General features: G+C 34.3%; 1 protein-coding gene across 1 annotated transcript in view; it reads right to left on the bottom strand.

Moving 5' to 3' along the window:
• Positions 1-23,569, bottom strand: part of THSD7A (thrombospondin type 1 domain containing 7A) — a 496,180-nt gene that overhangs the window by 275,991 nt on the left and 196,620 nt on the right. Inside the window, exon 2 of the mRNA XM_015134011.3 lies at positions 11,259-12,090. Coding sequence (XP_014989497.3) covers positions 11,259-12,090 — 832 coding nt within the window. The remainder of the gene's footprint in view (positions 1-11,258; positions 12,091-23,569) is intronic.

Raw genomic sequence — 23,569 nt, 5'->3', positions numbered from 1 at the left:
CTTTGGGTATATACCCAGCAATGGGATGGCTGGGTCATATGGTACTTCTAGTTCTAGATCCTTGAGGAATCACCATACTGCTTTCCATAATGGTTGAACTAGTTTACAATCCCACCAACAGTGTAAAAGTGTTTCTATTTCTCCACATCCTCTCCAGCACCTGTTGTTTTTGACTTTTTAATGATTGCCATTCTAACTGGTGTGAGATGGTATCTCATTGTGGTTTTGATTTGCATTTCTCTGATGGCCAGTGATGATGAGCATTTTTTCATGTGTCTGTTGGCTGTATGCATGTCTTCTTTTGAGAAATGTCTGTTCATAAATTTTGTTGTTGTTATTGTTGTGTAATCTCAACCTTAGTCATAATTAATTTTTCTTTTTCAAAAACTTGCTTCATTTATTCCAGTATGTTACATTGTAAATGCTTGTGTCAATATTCCAAGATGTTTACTGTACAATGGCTTTCTTGTATTAAGCACAGTAGTATTTTGTTCACTTACAATTCAGTTGCTATACTGGTAAATATTACCCAAACAAATTTTTCATGATCACATCTTTTATCTAATATCAGTGACCACATATTTGTACTAAGTAGAGAAGAAAGCATCTCTCAATGAAACTTTTGGGAAAAAGCTCAGTAATCCCTTTCTAATACAATGATATGAGATTAAAAAAAAAATGAACATAGCAAGGTGAAAGTGTGAGTAGAGACCTAAAAAGAAGAAAATAAGATAAAACACATGGAATTACTAATATAATGTGTTAGCAGACTCTAAAAGGGTGAGCATATTCTTAATTAGCTTATACAAACAATGCATTAATGATTTATTAAATTCCTTCTTTTATGGGAATTTGTGTTTTCTTTTGAAAGTATTTCCTCCTATTTAAAACTATTCTTGTTTGAGTCAGAGGGAAACTCAATACTACCCGCATCAAGCCAGTAGAATTCCAGCAAATAAATGAAAACAATGGGCAAGATCACAGTTGCTGCCAAGGAAATGCAAGGTCACTGCCCCGATCAGTAGCCAGGCTCCCATAGGAAACTTGCTTTCACACTGTCTCAAGCAAGAGAGCTAAATAGAGCAATTAAATGGAAGATATTTAAAACTAAAACTCCCAGAAAAAGTGATGAAAGTGATATGAACCTTATTTCAAGTTCATGTGGAGGATGATTAGGCAATGACATATATTATCTGACTTAAGGTTAGTCCCTTCCCCAAATCCATCAAAGGTTTAAAATACTACCTAGGACCCTCTTTTTATTTAATTTTCCTCACTTAAAACAAAAATAATCAACAGTGCATTGTCTACCTCAATTTTCCTAAGAGGGTAGGTCTTATGTTAGGTGTTCTTACAACACAAAATAATAAAAATAATAGTAATTATGCAATAAGAAAAGTAGCAGAAAGAAATATTTGCAGGTGATGAATATGCTTATGACCTTGATCATTTCATCAAGGTCATATTCCCAAACTCCTTGAGTTGTATATCTTTAATATGTACAACTTTTCATATATCAAGCATACCCCAATAATGTGATTTTAAAACTACTCCTGAAAAGTAAAAGGAGAGGTGAAGACATCCTGTCCATGATGAGATAATCATACGCTGGGATATAAGAAGTGACCCTGGTGGTCATTTTAATATTTTTGAATTTATTTGAAGTTTATAGGTAGACATTGACAATTTTAGCCCTTAATTTGCCATCACTAACACCAACTAATTGATAGTGATGAGCTTTGTGGCTTCAAGATATAAAAACAGGAGTGACTGACATAAGTAAGGACACTTATAAATGGACAAAAGAGGATACTAACTTTAAAAATTCTCAGAGACTATTGGAGTATATTTATGATATTAATAATGGTATATTTTCTCATTTTGATACAGAAAATATAGCAACAGAAATTATTTAGTGTCAACCAGGAATAATAATATTGAAGTACTATTCTCAATGATGTATCCTGAATGGAATCAGTATAAATCTATATTATCTTAATTGAATAGAACATATCTTTTGAGGATACTCTTTTACATGTTCTGGTTATTTTTTTCATGACCTTAGAAGGTTCCATTTTCTCATTGGCTTCAGTTGAATTCCTGTTAAGTTACTAAAAGACTCTCAGGTTTTAAAACTGAAAGATTCTCTTAAATTTTAATACTGGAACAAACATTTACTGGGAGCTGATTATGTTCTAGTCATTGTCTTAGCCTAATGTAGGTGATTAAGGTTAATGTTGCATCTTTCTTAGATGGGTTGATAGGTGCAGCAAACCACCATGGCATATGTATACCTGTGTAACAAACCTGCATGCTCTGCACATGTATTCCAGAATTTAAAGTAAAATAAAACAAAAAATAAATAAAAATCATATTTACTTAAAAAAAGAAAGTTTGTCTAGTCATTCACCTATTGTTATTACATATATTATACATGCATACATATAAATATATATTTGTTGGTATATAGCCTTACATAATATACATATGTATAAATATATACACACAAAATGTGTACATATAAATATATATGTGTTGATATATAGCCTTACATAATGTAACACAAATTTCCTGAGAAAACCTTCAATATTTAACAATTTTTCATGAAATCTTGGACCTGACATAATATAAATGCAAAGTAACTTTTTAAGGAATGAAATTAAGTTGAGGAAAAGAGCAGAAGTAAATAGAAACAAATTTGGATAATAACAGGTGAACAGATCAGAATGGGAGATGTACATAAACTTAAGCATAAGTTTGAAGATAAAGATGTCATAGTTAATGAGGGATGTTCAATGGGAATTTAACAAAATACAAGTCAAGTTATTTTTGAATTATAATTTTGGCCAGACCAGCTGTCTTGGGTCTCAATGCTGGTTTAGTGAAGAATATGTTGACTGTCTAGTTGCTCTATCATTTTGAAATAAATATAAATACGTTTGGTAGGAGTAAGAAAATGTATGTGCTCCCCTTTGACTGGAGAAAGAGGTTTTTTTAATATAAAAAATAAAATACTGTATATAAAATAAGCTGAAATCACTATCATTAATAATGTACCTTCTCACGAATAATTTGCCTTACAATCCTAGCAAAAGATAACATAAAGCCACAGTGATTAGCAAAATATTATTTCTTTATTTATGTTAAAGTTTTAATTATTGTGATTTTAAAATGTATGCAGTATACTTTTATAATAGCAAATGTATATAACTTATAAACAAATAAACATATATTGAGGTGTGTTAAAAACTCTGTCACTAATAAATGTGGACAAGTTTAGACCTGCAGGATATAAAGTCTAAACATTTAAACTTGACCTCCAAGATCTTTATAGGTTTCCAAGACCTTGATAGGGTTTCTCCATTTCTCTTCTAGGCTAGTGCCTCTTCCCTTTGTATTCTAACCTCCAGAGGTGAAACAACCTACAGAAACAGTATTTTTCCACAAGGAACCGTTACTGCTGCAAATTCTCACTGCTTTTGCTCTTTTTGTTCCTATATTCTTTGGTCATCTCCATCCTACACCTGGTGCATGCCTTCGAGTCCTTAATTTTAGCAGCATTTCCCCTCGGAGGCCATTCTTGATCCTGCCAACCTCCTTCCAGGAAGAACTCATTATCTCTGTTGTTATTTGCGTGCACTTTCTCTCTCTCTCTAGACAAAACATAGCATCTCTAATATTTTATTGTTTCTTTTGTGACATTATTTCTATAATATAATATAGATCCTTGAGATTATGATTTTTGTTTTGTCTTTTTGTCTGCATGATAGGCCCAGAATGTCTTGATGCCTTTAGTTTTGTTGAATGAAAAGGTAAATAAGTAAATAAATGCATAGTAAATTAATTAGTTGATGAGTAAACTAACAATGACATAGAAGCAGTTCTCTGGTTCTGACACTGTACTCTAACATAGCTATTATTTATCAGTCAGGGCCAGCAGAAAACAGAATGTAAACTCACATGAGTTAATTCAGAAAAGTTTCATAAAACGATTATTAACAAAATTGTAGGCATCGAGGAATGGTACAGCATCTTGCAGCTATTAACTATAGGAAGATTAGCACCCTATGGCAATAAAGGAATCAAGGGAAAGGATTTTACTAGAATCCGAGGTTGACCTAGAGCTGGGGAGAGGACTGCTGGATGGGGCAGGAGCCTTTGCTAGAGGAATTCAGCAAGGAACAGACAGAAATAGTCTCTCTTCCCACCATCTGATATACTGCTGCTTTCTCGCATTGGTAGAATCCAATGAGAAAGGAGGCTCAGAAGCCTATGAATACACTGCTCAGAGGTCAGCATCCGGACACACGAGCAGGATGGGGAAGGGGTGATAGCGAACCTTTAAGGTCAAACATAATATACTGCCTGGTCAGCTCGACATTTTGAGAAAACTAAAATGTTCTTTTTAGCCCTCTACTGTCTGCCAAAGAATATGGGCATACTGACCCTGTTTAGTCGGGTGTGGCCAACAGGCAGCCGAGGGAGGCTTGCGAGACGTGATGATGAGTATCTGGCGGGCAACTTGACACTTTGGATATAACAGAAAGTTTGAAGATCTAAAAGCCTGCTATTTAGAAATAGTAATTTTATAAATGGATTCTGAACAACTTAAAAGGAGTGTTACTTTAAATAGTGGGCAATTTTCTCCTTTTTCTTTCATAAAGTTAGGATTAGATCTGCAATTTTACTGATTCACAAAGTCGTAGCGTGGGGATGGGCCCTTAGGAACCATACAGCTCATCAACTGAGTGATAACCTTGCAGTTACTCCCAAGACTGTGGAGAGCTGCCTTATTCTACAGGCACTCCATAGAAATTCACCCTGACGTTTCAGTATGAACTGATTTGTAGGCCATGTTGAAAATTAATTAACTGTCTGCCAAGAAAGATACATAGGATTTTATGTCCACAATTTTAGGTATGGTTTTTGTTCGGGGTTCATTAGAATCACAAATTTATTTATTTTTAATAATATTTATTATTTATTTTTATATTTATATATTTATTTTTAGGCTCCCTCCCTCTCTCCCTCAACACCGCCTATCCCAGAACATGTATGGTTTACAGAAGAGAAAGCTGAGTCCCAGAAAGTGTAAATGACTTGTTCAATACTCTGTAGCCATGAGTGCATAGGTTTACTATTCTTATTTATTGTTTATTTATCCTAATTATCCATTACTTAAATTCCATTCTTGTTGATTCAGCCAGCTTCGCAACTGCTATAAAGCAAGTGCTTTATATTCAAGTTTGATATCACCATTCTGGAAAGCAATCCTAAAACAGAAGGTTGGAGTAATTAACAACTAGTATTCTAAGGTAAAATAAGAACCAGGCATAAAGAGATAAGCTGTGTTGAGAAAAAATACAATTTTCTGCTCAACAGTTTTAAATTTGAAGATGAGAGGGGATGCCAGAAAGTCTGGGCTTAGAAAACAAAAATCGGAAATCTACTTTAAGCAATATTACTCATTACTATCTGAAATGCTAAGGCTGAATTCATACAGAGACTTAAAATGAAAACTGAATTTAGTAACAGAAATGAGACAAAAATACTACAAGGTGCTAGTATTTCTGGAAGTTATTAGATTATTCACCCCTTCATGTTTTACCCAGTTATGTTTATCCTATGTATTTGTGCCTGAAGTATCTGCTTTATGGAATTATCTAGAAGCTGGATAGTTCCACTTTTCTTGGCTTAGCTAACAGAAATCTGTTTTAAATCCTAAATCTGTCTTATTCCCTCAGGAATTCACTAGGCTGAATTTCCCGCACTTTTCGGAAATGCTTCTCCTGGAATTATAATTACCATTAATTGCCCCTGTCAGACAACTCGACAAAACAAGATAGGTTCAAATGAAAGATATTTTCAAAAGTAGGCACTACATCCATTAAATGTTTCTGGTATTACTTAGAGCAGATTCTACCCTTGTTCCTTGCTCTTCAATACGCAGATTTGGTTCTTCATTTGAGAAGGTGAGCTGGGTCAGGTAAAGCATTCCAGAGGTGAGGATGCAATGGCAATCACAGGCTATGCTTGTTGCAGTCTGGAGATGGCTGCCTCCTCTCCCTGCTCCTCCTCCATTCCACCTTTGACAGCTTACCTCGGCCAGAAGACCAGAAAATAACACTTCTGCTTAATTTCTCCAACAACTACACTTCTGTGATTCTAGGGTGGGGAACTGGCTCTGAAGGGACCTTCCCCAGATTCCTTGTGTCTTGCCCTTCCCCCCACCAGATTGGGATAATCCAATAAAAGGAGACTTGGATATGCCTTCGTGGATTGTGCCACTGGGTTCTATAGAGGAGTCTCTTTCATGCTTCAGGTTCTAGCTTCCTCTGTCTTTGAGGCACAGATTTATCATATGGACACTTCCTTTTTTCAGGTTTCCGTTTTCCTTTTTTTTTTTTTTTTAAACTATAGATTATTTCCTTGATTGGGGTTACTGGTTGATTTCAAGGCAGGGGACTAGAGTAAAATTGCCATTACTTCCTCATGTTTAATTCCAAATCACATACCTTATATGGTATTAACTGCATGATTCTCTCTATGTAAAAAGAAAAAAAATTATAACAAATTTAAATATATTAATAGGTTTTATCTGCAATTTTAGAATTGGCAACACTTCATTCCACAAGTTGGAATAAATATTCCCATGAGCTGAGCAGAGGAGGTTGATTTTATAGATAGTAAAGGGCTGAGGAAAGCAAAACAGAAAACAAAATGTGGATTGGTCATTTCAAAGTTACTTTTCTGTAAAGGTTACAGCAGAAAAAAAACAAAAACAAAAACAAAATAAAACAAAAGTCCTTATCATGTCTGCTAGGATTGGCCTGTTTGGGGATTTGGCTATTATCTCTCTCTCTCTCTCCTGATTTCTCAGAAGGCAGATAAATAACTTATTTTCAGCTTGGTGACTAGAACTTTTGCATAATCAACACCATTTTTGTTTGGTCTGTTGGGCCTGGTGCAGGAGAAGGAGGCTTAATCCTGACCAATGGCCTCCTGTAAATTTTGTTTAACACTCATAAGAGTTAGTACAGCAGGCTGAGACTTCTATCCTTAGAAAGGCCTGCTTGGAGGGTTTGCCCTTGGCTGGGATCTGGGAACTTAATTGGTAATCAGTTCCTTACATTGATATAAAATTTTCTGTAAATGATAAGAGTGGCTGTGCCTAATCTGTTTGTATAAATATAATTTATTATATTACTTGTTATCGTTATTACCATGGAATAGAATGCACTTAATTATTTTGTGAAGTTAGCCTTTCCTCTCTCTTTATTTTTCAGTATTTTCCTGGCCTGTCTTGTATGTCTATTTTCCCCTTGTAAATTTCACAGTAACAATGTATAGACAGTTGGTATATTTACTAAATATTCTAGACAAGCACAACTACATCCTTTTCTATTTTTCCAAGTCTAGTGTTAAGTGCAGAACTTTTATAGTTAAGCTTATTTACAGATTTATTTTAAGCTTTCCTTTTGCAAATGAGATATTTCAATCTTTTTCCCCATTATAATACTTAATTTTTTAAGCATCTAGGGAATATATTGATTTTTGGATATTATCTTTGTGTACATCAACCTTATTGATTTTTTATTGTTTATAATATATTTTCAATTGATTAGGTGGAGTATTCCAGAATTATCAGAACATCTGAGGGAAAAGGTCTTATTTTTGCCACTTGCTTTCCAATTTTCATTTCTTCTCTTTTCAGGTACATTGACTGATACTTACAGATCAATGCTAACTAAGAGTGGAGATAATGTACCGTCCTGTCTTAGTTTTTACTTTAGAGAGAATGCTTCTAATGTTTCACAATTGAGCACCTTCCCAGCTTTCAGTCTGATGTCTCTTTGCCTATTTCTCTCCATAAAAGTTGATCTATATTAGTTCTCCCATTAGGTCATTATTTCAACTTCTTCTTGCAGAATATTAGTCTTGTACAATTTCAATGTGTGAATCAAGGTCTTCTTTTAATTTCAGGAAAGCCTTATCCTTGTATTTTGTTGTGTTTTCTGTTTTAATTTTTCTGGTTCTATCTTCAGGAACATCAGTATTTCATATAGTAATGTCCTTCGTTTGCATATCCATTATCTCTTTTAAAAATTAGTTTATTTGATGTTCTCAAACTGTTCTCTATGTCACTGACTCTTTCTACCACCAAATATTTTTTCATTTTTTATTGCTTTTAATGTGAATTGCATTTCTGTTCTTATTTTATAATTCTCCTCCATTTCTTTTTTGAGCTCTAACAGATCACTTGTAAACTCATTCTGTTTTCTTATCTCTTTTTTGAATACTGAAATTCTTTCTGTTTTGGATTCAGAAAACCATATTTCATTTAACACCTTTGGTTTCCTGGAGAAACACTTGGTATACTTTCATACCAACTCTTGGTCCTGTAATATTTCACCCATCCTGGCTGGAAGTCACTGGTTTACAGGGAGGCTTCCTGTGTCCTAGTGTATGTGCAGTGATTTAGAATTCTCTTCCACTAGTTGTCAAAACTTTAATCCCTCAGTCTGTCAAACTGATAGTCTTTTGTTGGCAATAATGGCATAGTGAGTTCCCTGCCTATTATGCTATTCTGATTTTAAGCAGAACTCAAATATGGTTCAGCAGCCCTTTTCACTGACACAGACCATGTCATATTAAGGAATTGTCATTGGCTTGTCCCCTCAGAAAGCTCTGACTACTCTTAAGAGATTTTGAGTGTTCATGAAAGCTGATAACACATAATGCCTTTCTAAGTGTCCTCCCTAAATCATGTCTAATTTCACCACATTAGCCAAATTTCTGTATCAATTGTGGTTTGGGACTGTGACTGTTTCCTGCTGTCATAAAAGAATAGAGTTTCATTTGTGTTTTTCATTCTTATTGATTTTGGTCTACTGGAAAGCGGAAAGCAGGGCAGATCTATCATTGTTAACTTAAACATTTTAGCAGTAATTCTAAAATTATTTTTGTCTATGATCTGCTTCCCCAGATTCTTGGTTTTATTTAGTTAAACTTAGGCAGTTACTATAACATAATTTTTAGCCATATTAAATTATTTTTGTTCTCCATGATAAGATTGCTTCTGGATTTGATAGAAGCTAAAACATTTTATATTTGATCACTAAGTTCTTGATTTGTGGCCCTGTGCTTTAGTGATGTCATTGATTCACTCTTCAGTTTATTGGCTTTACTGATATCATGGTATAATATCTGAGCAAAACATAGGTCAAAATACCTGATTTTTGTCTAGTCTTGACTAGGACTTTCTTGATTATACATGATAATTCATATATAATGGAAATATTCACAACTAATTTATTTAACATAAAGTTTAACCTATACTGTAATAAGTCAGAACACATATGCAACTATCAACTTATTGGAAGTTATATATGGCATTTCTAATGGGATACAAGTTCCTGACAAATAAGCTCTGCATTTTTAAGTATGTTTGTTTAATTCAAACAACTGGATGAGAATATTAGGCTCTATGCAATGGTAGCTACTATCCTAATTACACTTTTAATTGAGTAGTCAACGTTAAATTAAATGTCTACAGCATGCTATCTGAGTGACAGTAGGAAACAACTCAACTTGCCTTGGAGACTCATTCAATTATTTGATGTAAGCCAAGTAACTAATATAACTGTAATATACTTCAGGAAAAGAGAAAAGGAAATCACCAGAATAAGGATAGTCAGAAAAGAACAAAATAGGAATTGAGTTGAAAATATACATGACACAGAATCAGAGGTACACACACACACACACACACAGACACTTAAGGAGTTGTAGGAAACGTGGAGAATGAAGGCAGAACAAACAGCCTTCATTCAAGGCCACAGGAGCAGAACTAGAATGGAGAAATAAAATGTAATTCTATCAATACAAAGAGGGGAGAGAGTAGCAAAAATTCCAAAAAACAGTGACAAGAACTCTATGAGGAGAGAAAGTTATTGTCTTAGACCGATCGATTTTTGTTTATCTAATTAAACTATATCCTTTTCCAAAAGCACTTTAAACCAGATTTCAAAATCTATACATAGCAAAATCAGTAGACAAGAATAGATTGAAAAAAATAATAATTGGGTGAGAAAAAAATAAAGCTAAATAAAGCTAAAGATATGTTAATAAACAACATGCATGCCATACAGTCCTGTTTAGGTTCTTAAGAGAAGAAGTTAACATGCAAATGTGGTCTGTTACATGATTTCCAGAGGCCATAGAAAAACAATCCAGCTGTTCACCGGAAGCACAGAGGTCGAAACTTCAGGGAAATTTATCTTACATGTTTTTAATCAAGAGAATAGACTGTGTGATAGAGTTGATGAAGCTTTCAATGCCATTTCTACAGTAAATCTGATACACGATTCTTACTGATGTTACTATTGTTTTTTCAGTTCAATCCAAATCATAACTGCATAAATATTTCTGAAAAAGCAATTATGCAAATATCCAGATAAGCCACTCCCAGATGGTCTGGTTTATCCAAGAGCAAAATTTAAAATACCCAGAGAACATCATGTCTTTCAGATAATCCTCAATGAAAATTATTTCCACAACAACTAAATCATACATGAGACAGTTTTTTCATAATATAGTCATTATGTACCCAAAGATAATTTGTCAAATAATTTCTGTCTAGAAAATGAAGCTAATTAGTTACATGTTTCCTGAATGAGGCTACTCATGATTCAATACCCTCTACTTACCTTATTTTTGGCTGGTTGCTGTTTCCTTCTCTGGAGGGAGTTATTCCATTATACACAATGTGCAAGAAAATTATTCTTAGGTATAGCTCCCTGAGTTGTTGTTTAGAGCAGATTTTGTTTATAGGGTAATTCTGAAAATGCTCTAAACTTGGAGAGATTACAAGTATGCCTTTTTCTATTAACTCACTAAAATAAGTATCTGAATTTAAAATCCCAATACTTCAGCCTCTAAGCAATTTTGTTTTCTATTATAGGGAAATGACAGTGTCTACACATAGAGAAGAAGCAGCATCTTTTCATGAAGAATCGCTCATGCTTCAGACTTTGAAAGGAAAATCAAAATAACTCAAGTAATACAGGGCCTAAACGTGGGCACAATATAAACAACACTGAGAAACTCACACAAGCTCAGAAGCCTTAAATTTGGGGGTAGCTTATCCTAGGTTGTGCCCCTATGTAATCCAGAAGTTATTACACAATAGGGGGTGTCTTAGGTACTCATGATCTTGACAGACAGGCCCGTGTAGTTAACAGTAATTAAAATGTTACCTTAAATCAGCAGCTTTCCCCGTCTTGTTAATACACATAACCTCTCTGGTCTGATATCCAATCTGGATGTCCCAATATTTGTTCTCTTGTCTGTTCTGTCTGTTTCTGTTTCTCTTTTTCTTAATAAGTTCGCGGGCTTCTGGATCCTTTACTCCTTTGCTGCGGTCCTTTTCCCGTTCTTTATTCTTCCCGCGTCTCCTTGCTTGTCTCACTTGTCGGGAGTGGGGCATTGAGCAGGTGCTCCAGGGCCCCACATGCAGGCTATACATGAGCTCCTCGGCCTCGCATGGGCTGGATTGGCACACCTGGAACTCCGTCAGGTTTGGACAGCCAGAGCCTCCGAACTGCGGGGGCGCCACCACATGACGCGTCCGGTGCTGAAGCCCGCTGCCGCAGGTCTTGGAGCATTCGGACCAGGCAGAAAACTCAGACACAATGCAATCTTGCTGGCAAGGAATGAGGCAAGCCTGCTCCAGGAGAGGCTTGGGCTCAAAGTACTCACAGATGGTATCCTCCGCAGGAATATCTTTGTCTTTCTGGATGCACACTATCTCCCTCACCTGAATACCTTCTTCCCCCTTAATGCATTCAAGAGGTTTCTCTAGGCTTTTTGAAATCACAGGCTGACACTGATTCCAAGGTCCCAGTCTCCAGTCGTACAACTCTTTGTGCCAGTCGCAAACTTTGAAACAATTCTGCTGGTTATTGGGTCTCTCGGCCTGCTTACAGTTAGTATGCAGTGTAGTCCATCCCTCCACATGAGCACACCACACAGCCCTCGTTTGGATGCCTCCTGGACCACATTCATCTCCCATGCATCGGCCCCATGGACCTACAAAAATTGCAACACAAAAATTAGCAGTGCTACTAGAAGAAAACTACAAGTTATTGCACATTCCAGAAAGACTTTTCAAGACCTAGTACGTTAACTTCCCTGAGGTGTTATAAAGTAGGTCTCTGGACAGGATTGTTGGAAAGTAATGATCCACACTAAGTAGTTTTGCAAAAGGGGAACTGTGTCACAGAGTCTATATAAGGTAACTTCTGGGACAATTTCACTTTGGGTCCTTTAGGGATTACTAAAAGTTTAGTTTTGTTCATTTCCTTTGTTTTATGTAGTTGGAAATCCTTGCTGATAAAGGACATCAGAAATTAGTCTCAGTGAAAACTCATTACTCCTGCCTCACAATCATCAAATCCATTTCAGTAACTGGCAAAGAAAATGGCCCCGTGTGAAGAACTTCTCCTGCAGGCATTTCTCTTCCTGGACAATTAAGTACTTTGTGGAACTTGCTCTCTTCTTCATCATTTTTTATTTTCATAGACTACGACTGCAAGGGTCTAATAGTTGTATATTATGTGTGTCAATAGAGCTTAAAGTGTTCACTCTCTGGCTACCAAAGCTAGGAAGCAGAAATCTTCATTTACACACATTCTGCCTTTAAATTTACGAACTCCCCCCCCCCCCCCCATTTCCCAAGTGAAGTATAGACCTGGGTAAGGGAATTTAAATTTAACTAAAAGATTTTTGCAATTTTCTAATCATTGAGAGGTTATTTGGGGTCTTATTTATTTATTCATTTCTTAAACACGAAATATTTGGTATTACAGAGCTGTTTTATGTGATACTTAAATCAGTGGCTTTAATATGAAATGTGGGTTTTTTTTTTTTCTGTGAAATCCTTCTTAGAATAGATTTAAACCTTATATTTGCATATATTATTTTTTTCTAAGGTAGATGATATGATTTTCAGTGCTTTAACAGACAGATCCCAATTTATGAAATTGAGAATTGTGAAATTTTGGAATTATAAAGAAACTTAAAGATCATATAAATTATAAAGAAACTTAAAGATCATATAATTACATGATTTTCAAAAAGTATTCCAAGAATTTGAGAAATTGTTTGATGTGCCTTAAAGCCATTTTCCATCTGTTGTGTGGGAAGGTGAGGGCCAACATGTGGGGTGGGTTCTAGTGCCCCTCATACTCTTACACTGCTGCCATCCTCCCTGATTGATGCTTTTATAAGAAAAACTCTATTTGCATTATTAGTTTTATTCACATGGGGATTAGGCATAAGATTATGTCTGCAAGAGGTTTCTACTGTGGAAATGTGAAACCTGCTAAAGTAGGTCAATGGATTCGCTCTATGGATGAGAAAAACAGGAAACAAGAAGGGAAAGTGATTTGCTGAGTTCAAATATTTAATGAATAACAAAACGAATCTGGAATTTAGGTTCCAGTTCTAACTTTTAGTTGTACAATTTCTCTTTAAATCTTTAGCCTCAGTTAGTTTCTTCTGTACATACCAATTGTTAGTATACAAATAAAGAAATATAAAGAATGTGCTAATCATATTTAATCTAAACATTTAATTTTGCCTAATGAGAAAGATGTTTAAAGTTTGTCAAAAATTTTCTTACAAATGGCATTATGGAGTTGTAACTAGAATAGAGACTTGCTGTAAATATTGTGCTAACTAATCATTATTGCATGAAAGTAAATATTGGATAGTTGGCATGCCCTTATCATTCCTTTATGAAGTTTGCATATAAGAAATTATAAGGGATATAAATGCTTATTAGGGATGTAACATTCTTATAAGGGATATAAAATACTCAAGGAGACTGGGAAACAGTCTCCTTGAAGTATTAATAATGAAACTTTATGGACTTAGAAAGCCAGTGGGTTTGTTGCATTTGTCCAAATGCAATTCACCTAATAATATTTTAATCTTATTTTTAATTTGCCAAAGAAAAAATACAGGTTCACAAATCTGGTGATATTTTCTTAAAGATTTTCTAAATACTCACTTTGGGAACCACAGAATCTAGGATACTTCTCAAAATTAGAACCTAGTAATATGTATGAAATTTTCTAATTAATTCCACACACCCTTGGCATTTATTCCCCATCCCCACTGTGCTTGAACAAAACAGTGGTCCTTATTTAACATCTGAACACAACATATAAAGACATAGTTATATCAGACTCTCAAATTATGAGTAAGCTATATGCCATTAAGTCTGAATTTGAAAGTATAAGTGTCTTATACTAACTCAGACTCTAAATCCCAGATGTAACTTAGTTGAACTTCCTGATGTATTATTTTTTTCCAATTTTTAAAATTAATTATGAAATTAGACTGACTAATCAGATTGAGGCTACTAGTCCTTTATATTCAAAGTGTAAACAAATGATTTTTTATAGCAAACTTAAAAGGGTGTCACTTAAAAAACGTAACTGTACATTTTTAGGTAAGCAGCACTATTACTAATAGATGTGATTGGGCCGGGCGCAGTGGTTTACGCCTGTAATCCCAGCACTTTGGGAGGCCGAGGCAGGTGGATCACAAGGTCAGGAGATCAAGACCATCCTGGCTAACATGGTGAAACCTCATCTCTACTAAAAATACAAAATATTAGCCAGGCGTGGTGGCGGGTGCCTGTAGTCCCAGCTACTCGGGAGGCTGAGGCAGGAGAATGGCGTGGACCCGGGAGGCGGAGGTTGCAGTGAGTCGAGATTGCGCCACTGCACTCCAGCCTGGGCAACAGAGAGAGACTCCATCTCAAAAATAAATAAATAAATAAATAAAATAAAATAAAATAAAATAGATGTGATTTACTAATTAATGTAAATTAATGTTTTATTACAGAAATCTGAGTATACAAAATGTGAATTGACTTCAAGTCTATATGTTATTGCTAAGGAAAACATACATACTGAAAATAACTTTTTTTCCCTAAAACAACTATGAAACAGAACTATGCTACACTAGTCAACTCTTAAGTCTGAAAATTACCTTAAACAGGATAAGGACTGGTGAAGATATTAAACTCTTACAAACCAAATTTTAGCAAAAAATCTTGGCTTAAAGTGATGGTTGCTTTGAAAATGATTATCATTTACTGACATCAAATTATGGAGAGCTCCCTTTTCACACACGTTCCAGAGCACCATGTATGTTTCTCACATAATGTTTAAATGTTAGTCACACTTTCGGTTAGTAGAATCAGTAATTTTTATCAAACATTTAATATCTGTTTATCACATTAGACTCACTCTATAGCCCCATGAGGACAGGCCCTTGTCTGTCATCTGCAACAGCTGCAGACAGTACACACAGAACAAGTTCAATAATATTTATTGAATGAATGAATAAAATCAGAAACCAAATCAATAAAATAATTCTAATCAATTTATGATTCAACAGATGCCATTTGGACAACTAATTGTGGATAAAGACAAAATGTGTTTTTCCTTTAAGCCATTCCAATATATTATGAATTATCTTGAGATTTTTTATTTTTATCTAATTATTGAAAACACAAGAAGATACTAGTGACATAACTTAAAAATACAGATCTATATTTAATTACAACCAGAACCACAGTGTAATCTTGAGAATGTCTAATTTTTCCATGTTACCTGTTGTAGTAATATTACATATATTTTGGATAACTAAATATGCACAATGTTTTTCTGAAATTAGCATTGTCTTGGAGGCAGATTTCAGATGATCACGGGTGTCAACGACAGGATTTCTTACTAGAATATTCTCTTGTGTTCAGAGCTAGTTAAAAACACATATTTCTGCAATGATTTTCAGCTACATAGGAAAATATAATATTTTGTTTCTACTCAAGATGTATAAATGCCTTAAGAAATAAAAGAAACAGCCCGTATAAAAGCTTAATAATATTGGCATCTTATTTATAACATTGTGAATGAAATGTTCCTTTCCCACTTTACAAAAATAAAAATGCACTCCCAAAAGGGGTTGAGAAGTATATTTTCATCTTTAGTTTTGAGAAACTAAATTTTCTCAACCAAGAACATTTCTAATCACCTAGTTCTTTACTGATTTTTCACAATGTTGATCCCACTACAGAGGCTGGTGAGTCAATGAAATAGTTCTTTGATCACTTACTTTAAAAATTACCATTTGACATATAGAAATATTGACAAGTGTTGTTTCAAATTCAGAATTCATTATATAAGATAGCTCTCACTTTGATGTTCCTCATAGAATACCAGGAACATCACCTACGTGTGTGTATACATTTTACATATGCTTAATTAGCTAATTATATTTGTAAAAGCTTTGCACTTCTGCTAATTTAATGGAATAACCTGTTACATTCCATGGTTTGAACATGTCTTTTAATTTCCATGGCTTACTTTTGGATAAATTGCCTCAATAATTTTGTTTAGAAAGGATAGAAGTTAATTTATAGATCTTAATATCCAAGGCATTATATTTTTGATGTCAATGCCAGCAGGAATAAAGAGATTGAATTCAACAATATTATTATATATAGATAAGGCACAAGAATTTCTAAAGTTTGCTTAGATAACTAAGAAAAACATATGTTATAAATATAAATATATTCCAATTCCCATTTCAATAATATTATCACAGATTTTTATTAATCAGCTACTCACAGATAACACTGTGGGATTTATTGCATTCCACGTATATTTACATTGAGAACCAGCAGATAACATATCCTGAGAAAACTTCATGGAGATATATAAAAATACCTACTGAGGCTAAAGGAAAACAATAAAATGCATGAAGGCACCAGTGAAAACAGAGGTGGAAGTATAATCACAATTGAACCTAAAAAATAAAAATACCCGTTATCCCCCTTGTAGGCTTTAACTATACTTATCTTTTCATTGCACCTTGAGTATTACATGTGTGTCCAATTAACCAACCTCTTGTAAGATCAGATCTTCCCCACAATACACACGATGAAGGGCTGTCTACCTCTTCCCTCCAAGCAGTCTTGACACAAGTACACATTGAAAGGGACCAAATGGAATAGAAAAAGGACCACATTGAATAGAAAAGGGACTGCATCTAAAACTCCTCTTGACAACTGGAATTGTTAACCCAATTAGATACCATGTTTAAGGGGGTGCAAATGTTTTAAAGTACAATTTGAAAACAATATGCAAACTCTATCAAGGAAAACATGAAATCCTCTGCCAATTACAATGTGACAGTGTGTGGCAAATGTCTCTGCATAAATGTTAAAATTCAGCTCTGCATCCTACATTACTAAGAGTGGGAGGTAGTGGTAGTAGAAAATCTGGGGGAGTGGTGTTTGGTTTTTGAAAAGAACAGAAAGAATTATCATTGGTTCAAAACTTCTCTCTTTTATTGTTCTGTTCATGATTATTTAGAAGGAATTTGGAATCTAATTGAGCAAAATAAAGGACAGGCAGCTTTCTATTTAAGGTTATGGATAATATCCCCCTGTGAATGGAAATGTATTCCTGCATACAGATTTGTAGGATGGTGTTTACTCAGTATCATACAAAGCACTTCTACAATGTGGGTCAATAAATATGTGTAGAACACTTAGCTTGACAGATTTTATGTAAATCCAGAAACACTGGATGTCTTATTTCACTAAAAGGAAATTAAAGCAACTGTTTTATATGCCCAAAACTTGTGTGTAATTGATGGGCTCACAATACAAATATTTTCACTTGGAATCAATGTAAAATTATGCAAAATTGTGATAAAAACTTTAAATGAATGCTACTTGGCTTAGTTTTCCTTAGGCTAGTGCTTTAAGTAAAATTCTGCACTAACTTTACCAAGATGTTGATAAAATAATGAATTTATTTTTATTCCTGCTAAAGAGGATTTTATAATGTGCCTATCCTCTTGATGTCGTTCAAAACTGTCTCTTTATTTCAGTCTACAAAAGACAGCCGTCTAAATTTAAAATTACTATTTCCCCACCATATTCGACACTGACTTCTCTAAGAATGCTTTTTATATGTCAAGGGCATGAGAACAATAAAAGGTTGAGTCTATAAAAGGCCACATTATTGACAGGTGGCCAGCAACTGTTCCAAAGAGCCTTATAAAAGATAAACACCATAAAAGGAGCATGAGAAATTATGCAAACTACTTTTTGTTCTTGTTTGCTATAAAACTCTCACATGTGCCAGTTTCTGGTTTGACTAAATATGTTTGCATCCTTCAAATGAGATAGTGTGTTTTCCCCTCCTGGATTTGGTTATGGAACAGCATGTCCTACTTTACTAAGATCAAGGAGTACATAAACAGCTTAGTAATATACTGAATTCTGTCTCTTGAATGCTACAAAACATCTTACTTTAAAATTTATAATTTACAAAACTAAAACAAAATTTCTATTTGTTTTTAACCAATCAAATCCCTGTAAAAAGATTAGAAATTACTGTTAAATAATAGGAAAGAAAAATTCCTTATAAATGCCACAAACTAAAGATAACTAATCCTAGTCACCATACGTTGCTGTCCTTCTAAAGCCAATTAAAATATAAAACTAAACTTAGGATTGTGCTATCAATTAATTGTTTTATAGTTTGCATTTTTACTTCACAATACGCTATAAAAAATTCCATTTCAACAGATACACCACATACACACACACACACACACACACACACACACAGATTGAAACTTCCAGACCATTAATCTCCTTTGCTCTTCATATTTTCACATTTAGATCTATACTATGTTTGCATAGTGTTTTGTTCTACCAATTTATCATGATTTTTCTAACTGATGTTCTATCGGTGGATGTTTAGGTCTTTCCTGATTATTTCCAATATTATGAACAATGCTATAATGAACCTCCATTGCTGTACATCAGTCAGATAATTTGGTGAAAGGCTTTTGCACACTTTCAAGCTTTTGACACGTGTAGTATTACAAAAGTGCCCACCAAAATGTGCCAGTTTGGCCTTCCACCAGCAATTTTGAGCACATTTCCCTCAACCTCTAATATTTGCAGATTGCTGGTCCTCCAAGTCTGAGCTCCTACTGGAGAAATCCTGTGTGCTTATTTTCTTGGAAAGTTCATCCTTTGACTAAAATCATAGTCTTAATTCCTTTACCTTCATTCTTTTGTGTATTATGGTTTCCAGAAAGACATCAAAGCTTGTGAAGAATTAATAATATCCTTCCCTGTTTTCAGCATCGAAACATCTTTTTGCTTATTTTGTACTTGTTTGGTCATTTCAAAGGATTTTATTGCCGTAGGTAGAAGCAAATATGTGGTCTTAAATGTCCATCTTAAAATAGTCCCATAGACTGGTATCTGAATGCTTAGCATACTGTCCCATTCAAAATTATATTAATTGAATTTATTTAATTATAAATATATGCTCTGCCTGGTAGATCCCTTTGTATAGATTTGTGAATATACAAAAATAAATTTTGAATGTGTTTATCTAAACTAGATTTAAATTTCTTTCAAAGGAAAAATAAGAGGAGAGCTTGTAACTTCTTTAACTTGAGTTTTAACTTAATTTTAATTTAAAACATAACTCTCAAATGACAAATCAGTTTGGTGGATAAGGAGAGATCACTGTGGATGTCAAGCTGAGCTTTCATCTTCAATAAGTAATTAAACTTTAATAAGAAATTATATAAGAATGTCAAATTACATGTACAAAATTAGAACAGGCTGTTAAATCTGATAAGAAAATGAATGAGGAATCAGAGACTAGTATAGCTGATTTTACAATGCTAAACACAATAATCTCTTTTTAGGATCTGTTATACTAAATATTCCTTTAAAATTGCTTAACCTCTTTGTGTTCTGGTTTCCTGATTTTAAAAATACTATATGAACCCTGTCATTAGCTCCCATCATCTCATAACCCTACCTGACCCGTGAGCTAAGTACCAATATTATGAGGAATGTTTGTGAGAAAGTTGTGAAGTCCCTTTCTTTTACACAAAAAGATTCACATTTTCATGTGACAGTATTTTAAAGTCTTCATGTATCAGTGACAACTTCCTTAGGTTATGCTCCATTAAAGTGAAAGCCTGAGTCAAAGCATTTGACAATTTTAAGGTTTTAAAATACATGTTGCCCAATTGATTTTTCTTTTTTTTTAATTTATTTTTTATTATTATTATACTTTAAGTTCTAGGGTACATGTGCATAACGTGCAGGTTTGTTACATATGTATACTTGTGCCATGTTGCTGTGCTGCACCCATCAACTCGTCAGCACCCATCAACTCGTCATTTACATCAGGTATAACTCCCAATGCAATCCCTCCCCCCTCCCCCCTCCCCATGATAGGCCCCGGTGTGTGATGTCCCCCTTCCCGAGTCCAAGTGATCTCATTGTTCAGTTCCCACCTATGAGTGAGAACATGCAGTGGGATTATAAATCATGCTGCTATAAAGACACATGCACACGTATGTTTATCGCGGCACTATTCACAATAACAAAGACTTGGAATCAACCCAAATGTCCATCAGTGACAGACTGGATTAAGAAAATGTGGCACATATACACCATGGAATACTATGCAGCCATAAAAAAGGATGAGTTTGTGTCCTTTGTAGGGACATGGATGCAGCTGGAATCCATCATTCTTAGCAAACTATCACAAGAACAGAAAACCAATTGATTTTTCAAAGAAACATGTACAAATCTACATTCTCACTACACTTTGATCAGCATTGGTTATTATAATATTTTCTTTTGTTAATTTGATGAATATGCCCAAATCCACTGTTATTTTAGTTAAATCTTCATTACATATGAATTTTAACATAATAATTTCCTCCCTGTAAATTATTTGTTTCATTGGTTTCTATATTTTCCAGCATTCTCATGGATTTCTTTTCCCAATCTCTTTGAGATACTAACATTTTCTCTGATCATTAAGATGTATTTCTCATCGGTGTTTTGTGTTATTTTGTGTATAATATTTTCTGCTTTTCATATGCAGACTTTCACTAACACAATAGTATATTTCTTTCATTGATTTTTAATGAAAGATTTTTAAGGCTGAATTATATTTTTAAATACAGAGATTAATAATACAGAGGTTAATAAATACACATACATTAAAAGTTTAATCTTCTTTACAGATTTACTTTATTTAAGTATGTTAAATGCATCAGAAGTTTATTTCAAGTTTGTTATAAGGCAAACTTCTGACTATTTTATTTTCTTTAGAGTTAGGCAATTTTACCTGGAACACACATACCTATGATTTAAAGGTACCTTTCAAACAGCCTCAAAATATGTCAATAAGAGGTGTATTAAATACCAAATCCCTAGATTACATTATTATATTTTATTGCTATGTTTTATTTCATATTTGTATAGTACTGTGTGTTTTCACATATATGATCTCATTTGATCTTTGCATCAAGCAGTAGATATAAAAAATAAACAAGATTCATTTTGTTATTCTGTCCAGTAGTTCAATCTCTGTAAATCTGAAGAAAATATAAAACCATCAACCACTCAAATAGTTCTGTGGTTTCCTTGGATGCAGTTAAACACCCCCAAAAAGTAGTTATATAAACTGTATTTGAGCAATTCAGTTAGAGAGCTTATGGTGCCATAATGAAAAGTTCCCAATTTTTGAATAAAGTCTCACGCAAATAAGGGGATACAAAAACAATTTCTTAGAGAAAATTCTTCTTCAAGTTAACAGATTGCTAAGTCAATGTTTTCCTTTCAAGCTCATAAACTCAGAAAAATTTGATATTGTTAGAATCTTGATTTCAAAATAACAAAACGTGATACTGATAGCCTTAATACCTATTAAAATTTTAAAATGATCTATTTGAACAGTTGCACTGCCAATCCACAAAACAACACAAACTTCCTCCTTACCCCACTTCCCAAATAATTACAACAACCAAAAAACAGAAAGCAAACTTGAGAGTTATATAGGATTTCAGTATAAGTGTGATTGGCAGCAGAGTATTTATGAAATAAGAATAGAAATTATTGATCATAACAAACATATAATCTTAATGGATTTGAAGACATGACAAGTCTTCAGAGGCTGCTTTAGAGAATGGATTGAAGGTAGCAACTAGCAAATCTAGTAAATGCATATGTTTGTGAGTGTTTAAAATAGGTTGTCTTAAAATTGGTGTCAAAGAATAGCACTAAGAACTGCATAACATTTCACTCAAAAATGTGAAATGCACAAAACTTTTTACCCATATCAAGCTACCGATCTTCCATTACAATTGTCCAAAAGTGGGTTACCTTTGGAGAATGCATATTCAACAGTCCAACTTGATGCTAAGGGAGTCAAATAAAGAAGGTATTGGAGGTAAAGGAGTCTTATCACAACTCTCTCTATCTCAGGGAACTTTGATAAAAATAGTAAGTGACATCTTAATAAATTTGAAAGCATGCTATCTTGTCCTGGATTACCCCAAAAGTAGAACTTGAGACAAAGGTTTATATGCAAGTAGTTTATTTTAGAAGTGATTCCGTGAAGCAGGGTTAAGGCAAAAAAGAGGAAGAGAAGGAGAGACCAAGGAAAAGCCAGTATAAGCATATGTAATAAAACTGTCCACTGCTATAGTTGCCTGGTTATGACTTTGTGGGACCTTCTGAGGAGATTCATGAAATGCATCTCAGAACTGTCAGTCCAGAGAAAAGAATAATTAAACATTTCTTCTTTGACTCCTGTTCCTCACTGCATAAAATTGCTTGAAGTAGCACAGAGGCGGTTCCTGATATAGTTTCACCCTTGCACCACTCAGATCCTCTTATTCTACCATTGTACCATTAAATGAATCACAGACTCTCTCCCTCAATATTATGGCCAGTTCAATGTCTGCAAGTATAGTTTTTTCCCTCTAGAACTACATCCTCCAATTCAGTGAGTTTAAGATTTTAGGTATGGACAGCGCAAATTCCTGAAGTGACTCAGGGGAACAATGGAGAGAGGGCCAATACTACTTTGCCTGAGAGTTTTAACCCATATGTCTTGGCTCTTATGGCACAACACCATATTTTGTTTATGGGCTTGGCTCATCCTGGAAGACATTTCTCCAATCATGCAATCTGTTATTTTTCAACTTAAGCCTTTAATGGGCAATACTACTACTCAAATTAGAAGAGCTGCTTTTGGGTAATGAGGTATATAGAAAGTCCAGTGGATTTCATTGTCATTGCTGCTTGTCATGTCCATTTACTATAAGATATATTCCTTTGAATGAAGCAATATTATTCATACATAGAATATAAGACCAAGAAACTGGGCATCTGCAAGTCTTCTGATTATGGTGTTGGTGAAGTCACTGTAGCCATAGAAGACAAATGCATACCTAGGGTAAGTGTCAATTTTGCTAAGAATCGAATTGCTGTTCTATTTGTGTTAGGAAGTGTGTGATATAATCAATTGGCTGGCTGCTTCTTACAGGTTGGTCCTTAGCAATTGTAGTAGTTTGATCAGCCTTAGCGAGAAGAAGCCTATACTGACTACTGGGTTCATATATAGCACCCATCCCTGATACA

This window comes from Macaca mulatta, chromosome 3 (genome assembly GCF_049350105.2).
Source record: "Macaca mulatta isolate MMU2019108-1 chromosome 3, T2T-MMU8v2.0, whole genome shotgun sequence".
Taxonomy (NCBI): domain Eukaryota; kingdom Metazoa; phylum Chordata; class Mammalia; order Primates; family Cercopithecidae; genus Macaca; species Macaca mulatta.
Note: the sequence above shows the minus strand (reverse complement) of the source record. Positions and strands in the feature narration are given on the sequence as shown.